At 43.9% G+C, this 16842-nt stretch overlaps 1 protein-coding gene across 2 annotated transcripts in view; it reads left to right on the top strand.

Moving 5' to 3' along the window:
• CORO2A (coronin 2A) overlaps positions 1-16842 on the top strand; it is a 55607-nt gene that overhangs the window by 27705 nt on the left and 11060 nt on the right. For both annotated transcript variants that reach the window (XM_074361885.1, XM_010952923.3), the window contains exon 3: positions 14908-15024. In XM_074361885.1, the coding sequence (XP_074217986.1) occupies positions 14908-15024 (117 nt within the window). The remainder of the gene's footprint in view (positions 1-14907; positions 15025-16842) is intronic.

Here is a 16842-nt window from a genome sequence, read left to right as displayed (position 1 = left end):
TAGCAGTCATCTAGGACTCCTGGGACCTCCCCTCCACCCCACTGCAAAGCATTTCACTCCTGCATAACATTTAATTCTTAACGCACTGCTGGGCTAACTAGACGTTGAGGAAGTCTCGAAAAACTACCTCCTCTTCCCAAGAAAGGGAAAAAACCTGAGCCAAAATCTAAGTAGAAAAGGTTAGCAGCAAGTGAACAGGAAGAACAGGCTTGTCCTGTGACAAAGGTGGACAGAATAAGTTGGGCCGTATGCAGTTGCTGATATTTAACAGTTTTTGACCCCAAATGGCAGTTTCACATAGATTAACTTGATAGCAGGTCTTTTCAGGATCCTGAGTCTCTGCCTTGAGGCAGAATCTCTGAAGGGGCTCGAGGGATCTGGACTTGAGAGTGCCTCTGGCTTGCCGCAGAAGCAGATACAGAGTTCCTCCAGAGAGAAGCATTCCCAATGTGGACAGGATTCCCACAGATTAAGATCAGGGAAATTCGTAAGCTGAGAACACCAAGCATGTAAACATCCATGAGTAAGCGTCAGACTTAGACAAACAACAGACTTAGAGCCCCAAAGGGCTTTAGAAGTTCAAATCGTAAATACAGATTGGACTCTCATAGATCAGGTTTTCTGATCCCAGTGCAGTTGAGCTAGAAATCAGTAACAAAAGATAAATTTTAAATGCCCATTCATTTTGAAATTTAGAAACACCTTTCTAAATAACTTCTAGATTAAAGAAGAAATCAAAATAGAAATTTAAAAATACTTGGAAATGAATGATAGTGAAATACATCACAAAACTTACAGGATACAGAGAAGGTGGTGCCTCAAGGGAAGTTCATAGCATAGATGCTTATGTTAGGCTGAGAAATAATGACTCAACATTCACTCTAAGAAGTTAGAAAAAGAACAACAGAGTAAACCCAAAGAAAGTTTGAGGAAGGAGGTAATAAAGAGTAGAAATCAGTGAAAGAGAATCAATGATCGATTAAAGAGGATCAAGAGAGCCTAAAGTTGGTTCTTAGAAAAGACATAGACAAGCCTCTGGAGAGATGGTCAGAAATTAAAGAGAGAAGGTACAAACAGCACCAAGAACAACAACAACAACAAAGGCAGTATCAGTAGAACTTCAAAAAATAGGAGCAATTTTATGACAATGTATTTGAAAATGTTGGCAATATGGACAGATTCCTGATATATATATATATAATTTGTCAATACCAATTCAAGTAGAAATACAAAGCCTGAATAGTCCTGTAACTGTTTTCAAAATTGAGTAATAAAAATTTCTCTTAAAGAAAACAGCAGAAGGAAAAGGCAAGCCATAAGTGAGAAAGGATATTTGCACAGTGAACGTGACAAAGAGCTCATTTCCTGAATGTATAAAATGAACTAGGGGGGACAAAACTGAACAGCTTTCTCACAGCAGAGAAAATCCAAATGGTTACTAAACATTTGAAAAAATGCTCAACCTTGTTAGTAAACCACAATGAGATACCACTGCAACTCACCAGCTTGACAAAAATGTAAAAATCTAGTAATAGTAAGTAATGATGAGGATATGGAGCACTGTAAACTCTCAGTCTTCTGGTGGCAGGGTAAACTGGCACACGTGTTTTGGAACGAAGTGTGACAGTTTCTATTAAAGAGGAAAATACACAGACAGTGACTCAGAGATTCCACTCTTATGTATTTACTACGCAAAACTGTGTGCTTAGATGTGTCAGAACACAAACACAAGAGTCTGCATGGGAGCATTGTTCATGTTATCACAAAACTGCAAAAACCTAAATGTCCAAGAATTGAATAAATAAATTATGGTATATCCATAATGTTGAATATACACAGTTATGAAAAGTCAAAGTATAGGCATATACCATGACATGGATGAATCATAAAGACAATGTCGAGGAAAGAAACCAAATAAATCACAGTCTCGTTCTATTTACCTAAAGTTAAAAACAGACTAAATTACATTATATTTTAAGGGATGCATAAGTAGAAAAATCTTAAAGAAAAGCAAGCAGGGGATTATCAAGAAAACCAGGATAATAGTTACCCCCTGGGGGAGGGAGGGAGGGAGGGAGTTATGATTGGAAAGTGTTCCATAGAGGGGAGTCTCCTCTGTACTGGTAATGGTTCATATGTTGACCTGGGAAGATGGTAGTTATATGGTTAAATTTATTTTTTAACAATTCATTAAGCTGAACATTTACATTTTATGCATTTTTTTAGTATATTATATTTCACACAAACACACAAAACGATGACACTTGGCCCATGTGGTTTGTTTTTTGTTTGGTTGGTTTTCTTTATTTTCCCTAGAGGGGAAGTAATTTATTTGTTTATTTGTTTGTTTTAATGAAGGTGCTGGGGATTGAACCCAGGACCTTGTGCATGCTAGGTATACACTCTACCACTAAGCTATACCCTCCCCGAGTCCATGTGGTTTTATGGGCAATTTTTATGAAACTTTCAAGGAACTGATTCTTCTAATCTTTTACCAACACCTCCAAAGACTAGGAAAAGAGGGGCTGCTCCCCTGCTTGTTCTGAGACCAGTATAACCTTGATTACAAAACCAGATAGGAATAGATCAAGAAAGAAAAATTACAGGCCAGTATCACTCAAGAAGATGAATGCAAAATTATTAGCAAATCAAATTTAGTAGCGGATTGAAAAAAGATATATTCTGACCACATTGGATTTATTCCAGAAACTGAGTGATTTAATATTAGTAAATCTATAAATATAGATCACTATGTTAGCACATGAAGGGAGAAAACCCATGTGGTCATCTCCATAAATGCATAAAAAGCATTTTATAGAGTGCAGTACCCACTACTGATAAAAATTCTTTGCAAACTAGGAAAGGGGAAGTTATAGGAACATATAAATATAACATATAAGAGACAAAGAGACAAAGTTTTTAAAACTTTTTATTGAAAGAATCTCAACCCTACAGAAAAGTTGCAAAAATAGTTGAATAAAGTGATTATCCTTCACCTAGATTCACCAGTTGTTAACATTCTGCCAAATTTACTTTTTATATCTTTTTCTCCATATGTGAGTATACAGAAATTTCACTTCTGGTCCAGAATCCAACTCAAGATCATGCATTTTATTTAGTTATCATATCTCTTAGTCCACTTTATTTCATGATATTGACATTTTAAAGCAGTAAAGTCCAGCTGTTTTGTAAACATTCCTAAATTTGGATTTGTCAAATTGTTTCCTCATGATTAGATTCATGTCATACATTTTTGGCAAGAGTATTAAACAGGTGATGTGTATCCTCAGTTCATTACATCATGTGACACATGATGTCAGCTTGTCCCATAATTGGAGATGTTGGTGATATTTGATCTATTTGTTAATATGATGCAAACATCATTTATAAAGAGGGAATGTTAGAAACAACCCTTTAAGATCAGCGATAAGATAAAAGTTCCTGGCCTGCACTGTACGACTAAGAAAATAAGTTAAAGGTATAAGGATTGAAAAGGAAGAAGTAAAACTACATTATTTGCAGATGTGATTGTCTACATAGAAACCCAAAAGAACATATAGTCAAATTATTAGAAAAATAATAAGAATGTTTGGAAGGTGGCTGGATAAAAAAAATCAGAATACAAAAATGAATCACAATTTTACCTACCAAGAATGCTTGGAAAATGTAAGCATTTGCAGTAAAATAAAAGAAAAGTGAATACCTAGGAATAAATAAGTGAAACTGAAAAGAAGAAAATTACAGCGCATCATTGAAAGGCTAATGTTGAAGGTGACCTAGTAAAAGGAAATATGTACCATGTTCATGAATAGCCACTTTTCATCCGTTCCCCAGATGTCCACAGCATTCTCCTTTTTATGACATATGCCACAGACCATTCCTGTCTTGGGATACTGTGCCTTGAGTTCTTTGAATTAGAGTCATTTGTGTTCTTTTGGTAGCACCTCCTCATGTACTTGGAATAGTGAGAAAAAGAACCAGTACTTTGTTTACCCATATACCACCTTGTGGCCACAAAGATGGTGCTCATACATTTTCACTGATTGAACAAATTACCCAGTGATTGTTCATCCAAATAAATAGAGAGGCATGCTTGTTAAAGGGAAGGGCACAAGCCAAGATGTGGAGTTGGGACTGTGCGTGGAATGTTCACGGAACAGTGCAGAGAGCAGTCTGGCCAGAACAAATGAACAGTCTGTGAAGGGCAGGAAGGGAAATATCCTGGGAAGTGGACTGGGGCCAGGTGAGAAGGGCCTTGAACGCCAGGGTGAGAAGTGTAAACTGTACTCTAGAAAGAGGTGACATTTTTCAAGCTGAGGAGGGACAAGTGTAAAATGGGATGTAAGGAAAGACTTGAAGGTCAGAGCTGGAAAGACCCCTAGAGATGGCCTGTTCAGCTACTTGCTTCTCCTGAGCTCTGGGTGCTTTTAAAAGATTCTGTCCACCAAGCAAACTATATTTTTAATGAATTAATTAATGTGTTTTCCTGCTCTTTATTACTTAGACTCTCAGAACTCTCCATTTCTAGCTAGCATGAACTACTCAGTATAAACAGGTACTAATGACTGATAGTAAGAAAATAAATTGGTTTGATGTGATGGGGTGTGACCTGGGTGCAAAGAGGGGACCTAGTTTAGATAGATTGATTAGAGAAGGCCTTTCTGGGGAGGCAACGTTTGCACAGAGAGCCACTCAAAGTTCTAGAGGCAGAGTGTTCAGGCAGACTGGATAGCAAATACAAAGGCCCACCTCATGGAATGGGTTTTGTGTGTTTGAGAAACAAGCGGGTGCATTGTCACATAGGCAAGCATGGTCGGAGGTGAGGTCAGAGAGAGGAGCAGGGCCGGGACTGTGATGGCTTTGTAGGCCAGGGCGGGAGTCTGGCTCTACTCTGAGTCCACTGGGAAACCCCTGGAAGGTTGAAACTCAGCTGTCTGTCCTGCTCAACCTGATCCTGGGTACTCTGTGATTCTCTTTGGACTTTTTGAAACAGCATAAATAGCTGGAGGACACATGTTCATTGCTACCTAGGAATCCAGGCAGTCAGAGCCGGAAGCCACTAATCAGAGTTCACACCTGAGTGTCCAACACAGATTCTGATTTGGTGACCTGAATGTTGCTATCATCACAAAGATCTCCCATGTTGACCTTTTATAGCCGCAGCCACTTCCCTCCACCCCTACCTTCTCCTTCACCCCTGACTACCGCTAATCTGCTCTCCATCTCTATACTTCTGCCATTTTAAGAATGTCATACAAATGGAACTGTACAGAATGTAGCCTTTTGGGCTTAACTTTTTTCACTCAGTACAATTCTCTGGAGATCCATTTAGATTGTTGGGTGTACCAGTTAGTTGCTAATTCTTTTTTATTGCTGAGTCATATTCTGTGGTGTGGGTGCACACAGTTTGTTGAACCATTTGCCGTTGAAGGCCATCTGGGCTGTTTCCAGTTTGGGGCTTAGGAACGAAGCTGCTGTAAACATTTGTGTACAGATGTCTGTGTGAACATAAGTAAATTCCATTTTTCTGGGATAACTGACAAGGAGTGCCATCGCTGGATCATAAAGTAGTTACGTGTGCAGTTTTATAAGAACCTGCCAAGCTATTTTCACAAATAGCTTTATAGCATAAGTAAAATATTATGTGGAACATGCTTCTAAAAAAGTCTTTGCTGTTTATCTGAGATTCAAATTCTACTAGACAAGCCTTTATTTTCATTTGCTTAATCTGGCATTTCTACACCCAGGTGATGCCAATGCTACTTGTTTACAAACTACATTTTCAGCAGCGGGGCTCACTTCTAGTTCTTTTTTATCATTACAAAAAAATTTCCAACGCAAAGGCAGATAAAAACTACAATGAACTCTTCTTACCCAGAGTTTAGAATTTTGAAGACTTTGCCGCTCTTGCTTCATCCATCCCCTTTTACCCCTGAGGTATTTTAAAGCAAATCCTGGACAGCTTGTTATTTTACCCCCACAAAGTTCAGTCTGCAATTCTAAAATATAGTAACACTTTCTGACATAAGCACAACGCCAGGATCACAGCATCAACAATATCTCCTGTGCCACCTGGTCCCTATATGTGAAAATGCCCTTGATTTCCTCAGAAATGCCTCTTTGTATCTGGTTTGTTTGAATCAGGATCCAGAAATTTCCATGCACTGCATTTGGCTGACATTTTCTTAAGTAACCAGATTCAGTGTGATTAGCAGGAAGGAGAGGCTGAGACAGGGAAAGGACACAAGTGCTGGTCCCATTGGGCAGCACTTACCTGAGCAGACAGGTCTGCAGGCCCTTCTCCAGGTAGCCATAGGGACAGGCCTTATGTTGTACCTTTATTAGCCCATTCTGTAGGAGGTCTTGCCCCATTGTACAGATGAGGATGTTGAGGCTCAGAGAGATGACTTCCTGAAGGACCCTGAGCAGTAAGGGTGAGGACCTAGACCTGGGCATGGCCTTGGCTTCCCCCACCCCCTCCCTCAGCTGACTGGCGCTTCTGAGGTTTGGCTCTGGTTTACGTTGGCTTCTTCTCAGTTACCAGAAAGAGGTGTCAGTAAAGAAAGGAAGGGACAAGCTAGCTAATTTTTTTTTTCACTTAAATGAGCCATTTTATTATCATTTTATTACCTCTCCCAGTTTCTATGCTCAGGAATTCAGGTAAGGTCAGTGGGAGATTCTGTCCTTGGGTCCCTTATGTGGTTGCAATCAGTTGGTGGCTGGAGCTAGAAGAGCAGAGTGACTGGAGAAGCTGCAGTCTTGCTGGGTGTTGGCTCTCTCTTCATGCAGTCTTGGGCCTCTCCATGTGGTCTCTCCAAAAGAGCTGGTTTGTGCTTCCTCACAACATGGCAGCCTCGGGGCTGGTTCAGTGCTTCAGTGCAAGTATTTTTGCTCCCAAGGCAGCAGCTGCATCAGCTTTTACAACATGGCCTCAGAAGTCAAGTAGCATCACTTCTACCATCACTTCTGTTGCTTACAAGTCAATCACAAGCCCACCTGGATTCCAGGAGGAATTAGCCTTACTCCTTAATGGAGAAAAGGAAAGGTTCTTGAAAAGCAATGTGGACTAGGGGATATGGTGGCTCTCTTTGCAAAATATAATATGCCAGAAGGTAGAAATTACTGATGATCATAACCTTGAAAAGAAATTTTTGTATTTTAAGAAAATAATGTTAACCCAACTGAATCTCTGTATTAGTGAAATAAGTTCTGAAGAACTTTCATTCTCTTCTTAATTACTTTCAGTCTCTTCTCTGCATTACCTCTGACACTCTAGGGTAGAACAATCGGGTGTAATGGGCTGTGTTAGTTTACTAGGGCTGCCATGACAAAATACCATAAACTGAGTGACTTAAGCAAACAGAAATTTATTGTCTCACAGTTCTGGAAGCTAAAAGTCTGAGACTGAGGTGTCGGCGAGGTTGATTCCTCCTGAGGGCTGCAACAGAAAACTGGTCCCTGCCTCTCGCCTAATATCTTGTGGTTTGCCTGTAATCTTTGATATTCCTGGTCTTGTAGAAGGTCACTCCCACCTCAGCCTTCATCTTCACATGGTGTTCCCCTTGAGTGCATGTATCTTGTCCAAAATTCTCCTTTTTATAAGGACACCAGTCATATTGGATTAGGGGCCCACTCTACTCCAGTAAGACTTCATCTTAACTAATTATATCTGCAATGACCCTATTTACATGGAAAATCACATTCTGAGGTACCGGGGGTTAGGACTTCAACATATGAATTTAGGGGGACACAATTCAACCTATAACATGTCTCTTATTTTTTTGAAAGAAGGAGCTTCTCTTTTTTTTTTTTTTTTAATATTCAACCAACTTTTTTTTTTCTTTATAGTGATTCCGTGATTGACACAGAATTTTATTTTATTTTTTAATTGAAGTACAGTCAGTTGCAATGTGTCAATTTCTGGTACAGCACAATGTCCCAGTCATGCATATACATATATATATTTGTTTTCATATTCTTTTTCATTAAAGGTTATTGCAAGATACTGAATATAGTTCCCTGTGCTATACAGAAGAAATTTGTTTTTTTAAATCTGTTTTTATATATAGTGGCTAACATTTGCAAATCTCAAACTCCCAAATTTATCCCTTTCCACCCTCTTCCCCCAGTAACCATAGGATTGTTTACTATAGCTAATTCTTTATTGGAACACAGGATTGAAAGGTGCCTGGCCTTACCATATGTCCTGGAAGTTTTCTCAGAAGGCTCAGGCTGCCCAGGTGGTGTCAAGTGTGCCAAAGGGAATGACTTCACAGTCCCTTCCTCTTGCCTGCTGTGACCCAGGGTGGGCCTGTTGCAGGGTGGCGCTTGCCGCCCAGGCAACCAAGGGCTATGTTTAGGGACCAAAGGCACAGTGGGAAGGCCTGAGGACAGGCCCGCCCTGAGCCCGGGGACATGCCTGGTTGGGCTCCTGACCTTGGGGCCCAGCCTACAGCGGACCCAGCCCCTCAGGGTAGGAGGCGGACTTTGCTGTGAGGTGTGGAGGTCGGGAGGCATGCCAGCAAGAGCAGGCAGAGCCCTGGGGATGGGCCCTGCAGCATCGCTGGCAGTGGACGGGGCCAGAGGGATGCATGGGCTTGAGGGGCTGAATGGACACAGGGCCTACAGGTACCTGGGAGCAAGGGGAGGGGAGCACTTCACTGCTGTGCTCTTAGAGGCCAGCCAGACCCTCCTTAAGCCTGTGTCAGACCATGTCACTCCCTTGTGTAAACGCCTACCAAGACCCCCATCACCTGCACACACAGTCCTGCCTTTTTCATCAAAGCCCTTCAGGCCCCATCCCAGCCGACGGCTGAACCTCAGAGCCTTCCATAGCACATACCTGTTCTTTCCGCATTCAGGTCCCCCTTCTAGGAATGCAGGGTGTAGACTAGTCTGTTTTATTTTTCTATTTTAGGGGAGAGTCTCTTCCAGTTCTAAGAGTCTGTTCAGCCTGGAAAAGGACATATTCAAGGAAAGAGTCTTCTGCCTTCAAATATCCAAGGAGCTGGCCTGGGACTAGGGGTCGAGTTGGGGGTGGTGTCTATGGGGTCCCAAGGGACAGAGCTAGAACCACAAGCAGAGAGTGAGGGGAGCGGGAAAAGCCACAGGGAGGCTACACCAGGCTCTGAGTAAGAAGCATTTTCTCACAGTCAGCAAGGTCTGAAAGTGGAATAAACCACTGGGGAGAAAGTGAGCTCCCCATCTCTGGAGGTGACCAAGCAGGGTTACCAGGTAGCCTCTGCGGTTTACCACCTCCAGCCCTGGGTGTGGGGTTCTACAGTAAACCCTCTTCATGCTCATCTGTGTATATGAGAGGAGAGCTGATGAATGACGCTCTGCCCTAGATCCTCTTGGGAATGTGATTGGCATTTTAGCAGCACGATTAGAGAACACTCTTGTCATCTTTCTCTCTGCTCAGCCCTCTCCTCCGGGCAGCCCTCCAGCCCCTTCTAGTTAGGACATGACTCATCTGTCCACATGTCCATCTCTCCATGGGCTCTAGCCTGTGCAGGGTAACTATCTCCACTCCCACAGCCTCACCCTCTTGTTTGGCCTCCCCTCTGCTGTCCCATCCGCCAGTCTACCTTCCCTGCTGTCTTCCTTAAAGCCTACTTATGGCCCAGCCTTTCTGACTTGAAATGCCTCCCTTTGACCTTGGTCAAAGTCTCCCTTTCTCTAAGGCCCAATTCAAAAGCCTCCCCCTCCATGAAACCTTCTTTGATTGATCCCCCAGGGCCCCTTTTCTGCCTCTGCCTCTCTCTCCAAGCCTTGAATATACCACATCCTGCCTCCTCCACAGACTGGGGGCTCCTGGAAGGCAGGGACCATAAGTACTTCATCTCCTGCCACCACGTGCACAAAGCGTAGGACCTGGCACATAATAGGTCCTCAGTACAAGGCCTGCGTGATGATAGCAAGAGGGAGACCAGGCAGTGAGAGGAGGCATTCCCAGTTCTCATGGCTCTGATTATCAACCCTTCCAGTCCCCACCTTCTGCATTATACATGGGGATTCTTGTACCACTTCCTGGGGTGGTTGGGAGGGAAATCAAATAACATGAGCAAAGCTCCTGGCACATAAATGACTCCATAAATTATCGTTCCTAAAGAAAAGTACTTACAAACCTGTTTCTTATAAATATGAGCTCCTGCTTGAGTTCATCAGTCAGGATATGATCAAGGCATCAGTTTCTTCACTGAGGGCACCCCTGGAGCAATTGCCCATCAGTTGTAGGAAGTGACAGGAGCCCCTCTGTGGAAGTTTGTACACTAAGTACATCCCTGGGCCCCTGAAACACTGAGCAACGATAAAACTGGGTAATTGTGGTTAGCACTTATGAACTTAAATTGGTGAGTTCACTGAGAGCTTACCATGTACCAGGGAGTTTCTTAAGCACTTTATGTATATGAACTCATTTAATCCTCGTACCATTCTGTGAGGTCCTACTACTGTTGCCATTTTGTTGATGAGAAAACTGAGGCACAGAGAGTTGAGGTCACTTGCCCAAGGTCACACAGCAGTAAGTGCTGTAGCAGGGATTCAAACTCAGGAAACCAGAGTCAGCCTGCCTGCCTCACCTCTTGGGCAGCCCACTTCTGCCCGCCTCTACCACCCCTGCCCCCCATGTCCACCCTGGGCTGTGGGGAGGGTTGCTTGAGGCCACAACTGTGACACTGTTGTGGGGACAGCCAGCTCCCTGTGAGCACTAGAGATCGTGACAATGGCCCCATAGCCTCTCCTATCCCGGCAGCTGAGGTCCCCCACCCACCTGGCCCTGTCCTCTGGGTCCTACAGCCCCGTCCACTCCATCTGCCCCAGGGCATCCCCCCAGAGACTCGGAGGTGGCGTCTCTCCAGGCTGATCAGCCAGCTCCCTGCATCCAAGCCACAGTTCCCTGGGGTCTAGGAGGAGGCAGGTGTATCTCCTCTGATTTAGAGTTTGCGCCCCTATCCATCAGAGGCCTATCCCTGGCTACTGGCTGGCCTAATAGGCCAAAAGGCAGAAGTGGCCTCCTGACTATAGATGTCCCTGCTCTCACAGGCCTTTTAGCAGCTGGGTCAATAGCCCTTCAGACTGGCTTATGTCTGTTAACATCAGTCCTCTGCTCAGACCCTTTTAGGCACAGAGCCTGCCGGCCTCCAGGGAGCATCAGCCTCCTGTATTCACTGAGGAGGAGGAGAAGCTGTCTGGGGCTGGGGCTTCTGCTCTTAGAGGCCTGGGAGGAGCGTCCATCAGAGCCAGGCCTGGCTCTTGGGTTCATTCGAGTCTGTGGCTCAGCAGCCCAGGCTGGGAGGCAGGAGTCTGAATGGCCTCCCAGACAGATTGCCTCCGGTCGGCCAAGGCCAAGGCCAGCTAGCTGACAATCAGCTCTTCCCAGGAACCCTCAGGGCAGAAAGTGGGGCATGGCCCTGGGCCAGAGTGCAGAGATCAAGGCTCTGAGAGCACTTGGGTGTGCCGCAGCAAAAGACGCAGCACTGATCATGCCCTTTCACCCAGGAAGTAATCCAAGAGAAGGGAAGGGCTGTGTGCAGGAAGAGGGCAGGATACTGACTCACAGAGGGCTGGTGCTCCCTCAGAGCACAGTAAGTGCACCACAGACTCACACTTGGGAGCCAGCTCTGTCCCTGACATTCCCTGTGACCCTGGGCAAGTCTATCCTCCAGTCTGGGGTCACTGAGACAATGCTGTGATCCATTAGTAATGCTTGCCACAGGTGCAAGATTCAAGAACTTTGCTGTTTTTACTGTTCCTGATCTCAGAGCCCTTCAGGCTCTGCAGTTTTATAAGAAATTTTTGGCTAATCCTGCAAAGACCCTGTCTTTTCAGGAAGTCTGAAGTTTTGTCTTAAATACCCTTTCTTAAAAAATTATTTCTATTTCCATTTTTATTGAAGTATAGCTGATTTACAATGTTGTGTTAGTTTCAGGTGATTCAGTTATACATAAACATATATGTATTCTTTTTCAGATTCTTTTCCATCACAGGTTTTTACAAGATATTGAATATCGTTCCCTGTGCTGTACAGTAGGTCCTTGTTGTTCATCTGTTTTACATATGGTAGTGTGTATATGTTAATCCCAAACTCCTCATTTATTTGTTGCCCCTTAAATACTTTTTATTGCAAAACTTACACAGTTTTTGCAGATAGTTTAGAAAAAAATTTTTAAATGCACAGATGATAAAAAACCACCCATTTATCCCACCATCTAGAGAGAACCATTTGGTGCATTTCCTTCCAGTCTTTTTTTCTCAGCTTTAACGTACACATGTATGTGCATGCGTGCACACACACACACACACATACGATAAAAGCTCTTATATGAGCACTTACTATAGGACATCACTGTTTGGTTTTTCATGCACAATACGTCATTTAACCCTCACAACAATCCTGAGAGGAAGAGATTATTATTCACATGTTAAGAAGCTGCAGAATGGCCTGGTGGCTGGAGCAATGGTCCCAGGATATCTAGGCTGGGCCCGTGGGTGCAGTGTTCTTCCCGGGTCCTGGTGCCCCACTGCTCTCTTCTCTGCCCAGGGGCCATTTTTTTTCAGCCACGGAGAAGGCAGAACCATCTGAAAGAAATGGAACTTTTGCTCATCCTCACACATCACTGTCAAATGACACAAGTTCAGATTCTTTCCTCTATTTTCTCTCTCTCTCTGAATGTGTATGTGAGAGTATAATTTTTTTCCTGAACCCTTTGAGGGTAACTTACATATATCTTTCCCTCTATCCCTAAGCCTTATATATTTCCTACAGATAAGAATATTCTCTTATGTAACTACAGTACATCGTCGAATTCACTACATTTAACATTGCAACAACACTTTAATCTACCATTCACATTCCAATTTGTCAGACAACATGCTTGATAGAGTTCCCCCTCCAGGAAGGGATCCAGTCTAGGATGAGGTATCTAAGACCCTTTCCCAAGGGGCAGGAGCTGAATTGGGCGGAGTATTTCCGAAGGGAAGCCCAGTACCATGGCCTGTTTGCAGAGCCACTAAGTTGCATGCGTTAGACCCCCATGAACCAGAGGCTCAATCATCTGTCTCCTAGCTTGCCAGAGGTAACAGGGATGTCCTATGTCTGTTCTCATGGCAGCTGCCTGCGTCGCAGCCTTAGTAAGCAATGTCAGAGACCTTCACTTGTCTTTGCTTAGTCTCCATTGCGCATGGTCTAGGATGTCCCACAAGAGCACAATGGTCTCTGCAGAGCTGGGGAGGTGAGGCGAGGACATACTGTGGGTGTTCCCTGGGTTCACTGTGTTCCTGAAAGTTCATTTTTGTTTTAAATTTCATTTATTTATTTTTTATTATTTCTTTTTAAATTTTTACTTGTTTTATTTTTTGTTGTTGTTAATTCTATGCTGCTTTACAATTTTTATTGAAAGTTTGTTTTTAAAAATCCTGAGACTGTTAATTCTGCGAGGTAGAGTACTATGTCTTATGTTCACCCAGCACCTCGCACAGGGCCTGTTCCCAGGTTCCCGAAAGATTTGCTGTATGGATAGATGTTGGCCAGTTTCCTTCTCCGCTGTCTCCTTCACTTGGATATAAAGGTGGAGTCTTCTGGTAGGTGGACTTTAGACCCTGAGGCTGGACAGTGCATGTGGGCAGTGCCTGCGTGGGCAGGCAGAGGGTCCCTGTACTGCCAGGGCCATGCAGTGTGATGTGTAAAATGAGTGTGTTGGTCCCTGCCAGCTCTGGGTTTCTGTGACTGAGCTGGTGTAGCTGTCCCATGACCTGGGGAATCTCAGCTTCAGGGCTGGGTAGCCTGGGCTGTGAGACCTGTGTGTCCTCCCAGCACCTATACAGAATTCTCAGCAGGAAAAGGAGGAGGGAAAAGAAATGCCCTTTCTTTTTAATTGAAATATAACTCGCATACCATAAAATTCACCATTTAAGTGTATAATTCAGTGGGTTTTAAATATTCACATGGTGGTTTAACCATCACCACTAATTTGAAAATAATTTCATGACCCCCAGCAGAAACTCCAAATCCACGAGCAGTCACTTCCTATTGCCCTCTTCCCCCAGCCCTAAGCCACCACTCGTCTGCTTTCAGTCTCTAAGAATTTACCTATTCTGGGTTCTTCATATGCACTAGTCAGGGTTCTCCATACTAGGTACCAGGGGATGTATTAATTTGCTCGAGCAATGAAACTGCATCTGGTACATCATCTAAGTGGAATCATGCAGTATGTGGCTTTTTATGTCTATCTTGTTTCCTTAGCGAGATGTTTTCAAGGTTCACCCATGTTGTAGCGTGTATCAGTACTTCACTCCCTTTGTTGGCCGAACAGTATTCCTCTGTATGAATAGACTACACTTTATATATTCATTCATCCACTGATGGACATTTGGGTTGCTTCCACCTTTTGGTTATTATGAATAATGATGCTGTGAACATTGATGTACACTTTTTTGTTGACCTATATTTTTATTTCTTTTGGAGATATACCTAGCAGTGGAATTACCAGGTCGTATAGTAACTCTGTTTAACCTTTTAAGGAGCTGCCAGACTGTTTTCCACAGTGGCTGCACCATTTTTGCATTCCCACCAGCAGTGTATGAAGGGAAATGTTCTTTTATTGAACACCTACTGTGTGCTAGGCACTGTGCCAGACCCTTCCCGTACCTCATGTCCTATGAGTCTCACATGAACCCTCTGAAATACCTATTATTGCCTCCATTTTACTGAAGAGGACACTGAGGCTCAGAGAAGTGACTCCCCCAGGATCACACAGGGATTAGTGGTAAATTCTAGATTCACACCCAGTCCTGCCCCATACATTCTCCTGTCTACTCAGTGATTGCTGGCTGCCCGAGTGACCCTCTAGATGCTAAGGTGGAGTTAATCCCCTCCCCTCCTCAACTTTCCTGGGTACTGTTTTACAGACGGGAAAGTTGGACCCACACTACCCGAAGGTCTGCGGGCACAGAGGGAACGTCTTAGACATCAAGTGGAACCCTTTTGATGACTTTGAGATCGCCTCCTGTTCCGAAGATGCCACGGTGAGTGTCAGCGCATGAGGTGGTTCCCTTTCCTGAGAGGAGCAGGACTGGGGCAGAGGGACACAGAATGGTGTCTGGACTCAGCTCGGACACTCCTGATTCTTTATCCTTCATTAGGTGAGGTCACTGTGAGCCGAGGGGGTAAGTTAGGTTGAGGAGGAGAAGTTCTGGGTCCTATGAGACTTAGGCACCACACTTCCTCTCTATGCACCTCAGTCCCCTATGTAAAATAATGGGCATAATGGCCCCCAACCATCTAATGAAGATCCAATGAAATTCATTTTCCAGTGAGAAAGCCCATCTTTCAAGACAACTATAAAATGCTGTAAGGAGCATTTTTATTGTGGCCAGAAAATATTGTGCCACTTAATCTCATAGACAGTGGGGAGGGGAGATTGTAAAGGATAAAAGTGGGAGCACTAAATGAATATGGATACCAAAACAGTCCCCAAAGCTCCAGTCTCACCAACTTTCTGAGCCCCTGTTCTGTGCCAGGGTCATAGTCCATGCCCCCACAATGTTTGGTGTTATTTATAATGTATTCTATGCCCACTTCTAAAACTCAGTGGGTATAGCTTAAAACAAAAGACACAGATATGAACAGATGATTAAAATAAAGATAAAAGTCATAGTTACCATTTAGGTAATAGTTACCCATGGGGTTCCTGACTCTCTTTACAAATATCATTTCACTCAGTCTTCCCAGCAACCCCACAAGGTAGGATGTTTTTCTGATGGAGAAATTGAGGATCTGAGAGGTGTGGCAGTTTGCCCAAGGTCACACAGTTTGTGGAGGCAGAGCCAGGCTTCAGACTAAGGCTTGATTTCAGAGCCCAATATGTTTCCACTGAGCTATGCCATTTCCCTAAAGAGCAGCAGCCACAGATGGAGGAAGTGAGGAAATAATACTAGAAACGTTGACTATGGAGGGTGGTAACTGTTGAGTTCCATGTTTAGTTTAGAGCTGCCTGGCAGCCAAGGCAAAAAAGGAAATAGAATGCATTGCAGAACCCTCACTGTCTAATCAAAGGAAACAGACCAGTTCAAGAGAAGCAGGTAGAAAATTCTAAGAGGACTTGTGTCCTTTCCACATAAAAGATGCTGAGAAACATAAAGGACAGTGTCTGCCAGCATGTGATTTCCCCAAAGGGGCAGTTGGGCTTGGTGAGAACTGGTCTTATCTCACACGAGAGTAGGACTTCCGATAGGATATCAAATATCTGACTCTGTGTCCACTCCTGGAGTATATGCCCTTGCAGGCCTGCTTTGAAGGCTCCCTCAAGATCTTTATTAAATTCCTAGCTAGTCTCATCTCCTGTCCCTTCCCAGATGCCCCAGGGGCAGGAGGAGTGAATACAATTATTAGGGGTGGCAGAGATGACCCTCTAGCTCTGGGGAATGTTGGGGATGGTGTCTGTACCTTCCAAACAGACCTGCCCAGCGTCTGTCCTCCAGCCAAGTCTATCTATGCAGTAACAGCACTCACCGGACTCCATCTCTCTGGAGCCTGGCACTATTTGGCGGCGGGAGCGGGGGGCGGGGGTGTGTGTTGGCTTTCTGGTTTTAAATTCAAGACAACCAGGAAATAAATATTTGCTGCATTGAAAGCAAAGTCTACCTGAAAAGCAGTTTATCTGTGAAGGAAAGAGGACAATCATGTAGGGGCCCGAGAGCCCTGCAGGACAATAAGGAACATTTAGTCAACACCAGCCTAGGCTCCGTCACCCTCTGCAGCATCCCTCAGAACCTCCATTTGTATGCTTCCGTGATGGGGAGCTTACTTTCTACCATGTAAGCCCCTTCTATCCTCAACAGTAC

The sequence above is a fragment of the Camelus bactrianus genome, chromosome 4, assembly GCF_048773025.1.
Source record: "Camelus bactrianus isolate YW-2024 breed Bactrian camel chromosome 4, ASM4877302v1, whole genome shotgun sequence".
NCBI classification, from domain to species: domain Eukaryota; kingdom Metazoa; phylum Chordata; class Mammalia; order Artiodactyla; family Camelidae; genus Camelus; species Camelus bactrianus.
Note: the sequence above shows the minus strand (reverse complement) of the source record. Positions and strands in the feature narration are given on the sequence as shown.